This window comes from Halyomorpha halys, unplaced genomic scaffold, assembly GCF_000696795.3.
Source record: "Halyomorpha halys isolate HHAL.00 unplaced genomic scaffold, Hhal_1.1 Scaffold175.1, whole genome shotgun sequence".
NCBI classification, from domain to species: Eukaryota; Metazoa; Arthropoda; class Insecta; order Hemiptera; family Pentatomidae; genus Halyomorpha; species Halyomorpha halys.
The window spans coordinates 599,065-604,659 of NW_027109182.1; the positions used below are offsets into that span (position 1 = coordinate 599,065).

Below are 5,595 nucleotides of genomic sequence, written 5' to 3' on the forward strand. Positions count from 1 at the left end.
TATATATATATATATACATATATATGAATTATGATTGCAGGTTAGAAGGAAATATATATATATTTCCAACCCTGTTTTATTCTTGTTTCGGATTTATTTCTGAATGAGATTTGAGAATTCGAGTTGATTTACTGACTAATAATTCATTTGTTTCTTGAAACTCACTGCCCTTTAGATAGTGTTATCAGCGCCCTCTGAAATTCCAGATCTACTCGCCAGTTATTTATTTCCTCTATGATTCTGGAAATACTGATTATTTTTTATTTTTATTTTAGAAGAATGTTCTCGAACATTGTTTGAACGATTTACTTTCATTACCAACTATATCTGTAATTCCTAAAAGTCAAGCACACTAAAAAAAACTTTGATGTTATGATGCCTCTATATGTTTGGCTAAGTCGTGCATGCACAAGCCCTTTGTGTCTCCGTGTTTTAATTAAAGTATTTCCTCGATCTAGAGATTCGATGATTAACTCTAGTATATGAATGTGTATTTTAAAATTCTATCGATTCCGTTTAAATTTAAATTTTTTAAATATGAGAAGATGGTCTGGGTTGCGATCAAAAAAATAACAAATAGTTTAAAACTATTTTAATGTCCGAAGTTTCGCCCCACTTTGCAGGGCTTCATCAGGGCTGTTCAAAGCGAAAGGTCTGTTCAAGTTTTCGCTTTGAACAGACCTGATGACTGTGTTAAATTTAACGCTTTATTTTGTATGTAGCACAGCAAAAATATAAATTTAAAGAGGCATTATATGTTTGAGTAGCTAAATTAACAAGTATTAATAAAAAATTAAGAACGAAAGTTGAATTTATAGGTTATGTAGTACTATTTATATGAATTTTCATCATTTACCATTTAATTTGTTGATATCATTTCGCCAATCTTTATTTTTTATAATGAAAATAGTATAAATTGAATGTAGTAACCAAAAAAGTCAAAAGAAAAAAACTTGCATGTGCGCAAACCGGCGTTTGTCGCTTTGTTTGTTTACCAAGCAATGTTCTGGGGAGAGGTTTTCATGGTGCTGACATATTTGCCAGAACATCGTTCGTTATTTTAGGTGGGTTTGTTTTGTCATTTTTCAATTATTATTCGCAATATACTGGACTCTATGTTTTCGCTACTAACTTCGAATCCGGTTGGGCAGATAATTATTTTCTGTTATACTGTAGCCCATGAGTCAATACTGTGGGTTCTCGGCCCCCTGGGGCCTCATAAAGTGGGGAAATATCAAGCGGTTGAGCTTGGCGGTTTATATTATTATTATTATTATTGATAATTTATTATATATTGTATCTCTCAGAAAGAAGAAATTCGTTTAAAAATTACATTTGACCGAGGTAGGGAAAGTTTTAATGAATTTTCTGTCACCGAAGAGCCTCCAAAATTAGATTTGGACTGGAGAGAGTGAAGTAAAAAATAATAATAACGTTAATAGAGGTACAGAATGCCTTCAAGATGTGGGACACTTGTCAGATACAATTAGTTCAAAATGCAAATTTGATTTGACCCCCCCCCTGTTGGTAATTAATTGCAAGGAGGTTCCAAAACAGCTCTTGCCTCGACCGCGAAGACAATAAAGAACACTTAAAGTCTCTTAGAAGATAATTGAAGCCTGTCAGAGGAGCTTGTCTACACTCCAGAGGCCGGTAGCTTTATTCAGTCAATAACTATGGTTGATTATCTTTAGTTTTATTGAGAAATAAATATTAAAATATATATTTACTACATTTAATGCTTTTTGGAATATTTTAATACCTATCCCCTTGCAAGCTTATCATCGTTTCGTGCAGTTAGGACATCATGAGGAAAAATAGTTCATGACTTCAACATATTCTCTTTTTTTCTTATCTTTCTTTTTCACTATATATATTATTATTTTCATATTTTCTAATTACTTTTTGTCTTACTAAACTTTATATTTTGTTTCTTTATTCTTATATTTGTCTTACATATTTCATTAGTTACATATATATTATTTTTTTCCATATCATTAATTTTTAAATATAATTTTTTCTATTTCTTGAGACTGGTATTTATTTATTAAATAAATCGAATTGTATCCTTGTTTGGTCTCAACACTCTTTATTATATCAATAGTCCACCGTTTCGGCCAAATCGACCTCAAGGACATTCTTCAAATTTAAATTCTCACCTCGCATCAAAATTTAAAAATGTTTTGCAGGCTATTTTGCCCAGGTTAATTAATTATAAATCAAAATCACCTTATTTTTTCAAAACTTTTCATTTTTAAAACTTTTAATTTTTGATTAATCTACACTATTACTATCCTAAAAACAAACTACCAAATACAAATAGTTGATATGAAACGTTGGACTATTGACATAATAAAGAGTGTTGAGACTAAGCAAGAATACCTTTTGATTTATTTAATAAATTTAATATTATTATTAAATTAAAATACTCATATTTCGTTGTTTCTTTGAATTATAGAACTTTATATTTTTATTTCATAAATTATGTTATTTTATTTACATATTTAATTATCTGTAATTTTCTTTCCCACTTCTTTCATTACATTATTTTTATCTATTTTCATTCTGTACAATTATTTAGTTTAATCATTCTATACATATTTTTATTCATTGGCTGTTCTTAGCCCTGATGAAGGCTAGAAATTCTTGCCGAAACGTTGGCACTAAGAAATATGTTTTTATCTTATTTCTGTTATTCTCTGACCGAACCCCCAACCATCTTCTCCGCATACATATGATCCCCGATTAATTTAACGCTAAGTTTAACATCAATACTATCATTTTGAGCCGCCCGTAGGTCAATGGTTAAGACAGTCTTATCAATATGATGTCTTTTGGCGGTGCCGGTTCGAATCCGGCCTGGGACGTTGACTTTTTTCATTGAGTGGAGGTGTCCCACAAAATGAAGAACTTTGACCCCCAATCTTGGTTAGGCAGTATAGGACTCCAATTCTTCGCCAAAAAAAAACTTATTTAGAAAAAAAAAGTATGATCTTAAAGTGATAAATTCGAAGATAGTTTAATTAAATTATATATTATATAAATGATTGTCCGTATTATTTCAAATTATATTTTTTTTTTCCTTCGGTATGTTTTACCAAAATTTAAAATAAAGAATTATGAAGAAGATAGGAGTGCGGTCAAAAGAAAACTAAAAGTAGTTAACTATTTGTTTGCGGACATTTCGCCCTTAGTGCTAACTAGTTGCCAAAGTTTGGCCGAAAACGCCAAAAGTGTTTCAAATACAATTTGAAATTGAAATTATAAATTGTAGCTCTTCCATCAGGGGCTGAAGAATCTAAATTTCATAAAAGATCTTCTTGCCTCGGTTCTTGATTTAAAATAAGAAATGCAGGAGGTGTCCAGGTGAGCAAATTGCTCAAATGAGAAAAAAAGATGTCACGGTAGGAGTGTACTGGTGAGAGAAATGTTCAGTCTTATGGAGGCCAGAGTAAAACTGAATTGAATATAAGTATGGAGATAAAAGAGGGAGTAACATAATCAATTGGCAATAACAACATCAAAGTGTCAAAGGAAGGTCGATAAAAGTTTAAGCAAAACAGGTGTAATACTAGGAAAATAAAGACGTTTGTTTCCCATTATGAGAAAAATTCTAACAATAAATTTCAAATTCTTACTTGAATAAAATGAAATGATACATTATATATCCTTTTAATTTCAAAATTATGTATGCTGGTGTCTTTTAACCTATGTTTCTATTTGTTTACTGTATAATTATTAATTATTATATCTATATTTTTCAGATTGATTACCCCGAATTGGGTGTCCGGAACTCGAGAATACCGTCGACCATGGACAGGGGAGTCAACTTAGTTTTTGAAGACACCGTAAGTAACTTTTGTACATTCTGTCAAGTAATGGATTACTCCGATCTGCTTCGAATAATATGTGCTTCGGTGTTATACCATTTTTAAATAATTCGAGTGTTGATTCATCCGTAAAGTGATTCATTTCCTGTTCAGTTATTCATACCTTTGTTTTTTGTTTTTTTTACGATGAAGAATGTTTCCTATTTAGATGGAAGCTATGACAGAAGATAATTAATTTAAAGTTTCTTATTTTATAATTGATGAATTTATGGGTTCCATATCACCTTTTGAGGTCTTAAATATTGTGGGTTCCATATACCTTTTGAGGTCTTAAATATTGTGGGTTCCATATCACCTCTTGAGAACAGGATTATTATAGGTTTCATCTCACCTCTTGAAGACTGAAATATTATGGGTTCCATATCACTTCTTGAGGTCTAAGATATTATGGGTTCCATATCACCTCTTGAGGACAGAAATATTATGGGTTACATATCACCTCTTGAAGCCAGAAATATTATAGGTTCCATCTCACCTCTTGAAGACTGGAATATTATTGGTTTCATAACACCTTTTGAGGACTGAAATATTATGGGTTCCATATCACCTCTTGAGGACAGAAATATTATGGGTTCCATATCACCTCTTAAAGCCAGAAATATTATAGGTTCCATCTCACCTCTTGAAGACTGGAATATTATTGGTTTCATAACACCTTTTGAGGACTGAGATATGGGTTCCATATCACCTCTTGAGGACAGAAATATTATGGGTTCCATATCACCTCTTAAAGCCAGAAATATTATAGGTTCCATCTCACCTCTTGAAGACTGGAATATTATTGGTTTCATAACACCTTTTGAGGACTGAAATATTATGGGTTCCATATCACCTCTTGAGGACTGAAATATTATGGATTCCAAATCACCTTGAGGATCCAAATATTATGGGTTTCATACCACCTCTTGAGGATTCAAGTATTATGGGTTCCTTTTCACCTCTTGAGGACTCAAGTATTATGGGTTCGTTTTCACCTCTTGAGGACTCAAATATTATGGGTTCCTTTTCATCTCTTGAGGACTCAAATATTATGGGTTCCATATTTGGCGAAATGTTAACAATAAATAGTCTTTTGTTACTGTTTTGAAACCTTTATTGACCACCACCCGGACTATCTTCCTCTAATATAATAAAATAGGTTCGTCTTCTTTTTGTTTAACATAATTTAAAATATACTAACTATGGCGAAAAAGGTGGTTTCATTGGTAAAAACAATGTTTATACTAATTAGCAAGATCTTAATATGTGTACATCACATCTTTGCTCGAATGGCAAATAAGTATATTTGACAAAAAAAAAAAAAAATTGTTTTATTTTCAAAAAGATCTGTTTTTCGGCAACCACATTTTTACAATACTCGAAGGAATCCATTCTTTTCCTTTCGGGTCCAAAAGATTGTCGTCATCTGGGGATTTGGTTGAAGCAAGAGGTACTCTACTGGTATGGAATCCCATGACGAGTGAAATTTTACTATTTTTCTTCGTAAACAGTTGAAATGCACCTTTACGCAATGCACTTCAATATCTTCCAAATCTGGATACTTTTCTATTGTTAAAGGTGAAAATATGAAAAGGAAATCTAAAACAAACTGGCATGAAAACAATAAAACCTACGCCAAGCCAGTGAAACCTGACGTGATTAAAATGGAACTTGTTTTTGCAACTAAGGCATCACTTTGAACTAGGGATGGGATATCGAAAGAAAA

At 31.7% G+C, this 5,595-nt stretch overlaps 1 protein-coding gene across 15 annotated transcripts in view; it reads left to right on the forward strand.

Moving 5' to 3' along the window:
* The window catches only part of PDZ-GEF (PDZ domain-containing guanine nucleotide exchange factor), a 621,085-nt gene that overhangs the window by 583,059 nt on the left and 32,431 nt on the right, over positions 1 to 5,595 (forward strand). For all 15 annotated transcript variants that reach the window (XM_067047349.1, XM_067047346.1, XM_067047354.1 and 12 more), the window contains one exon: positions 3,765 to 3,848. In XM_067047349.1, coding sequence (XP_066903450.1) covers positions 3,765 to 3,848 — 84 coding nt within the window. The remainder of the gene's footprint in view (positions 1 to 3,764; positions 3,849 to 5,595) is intronic.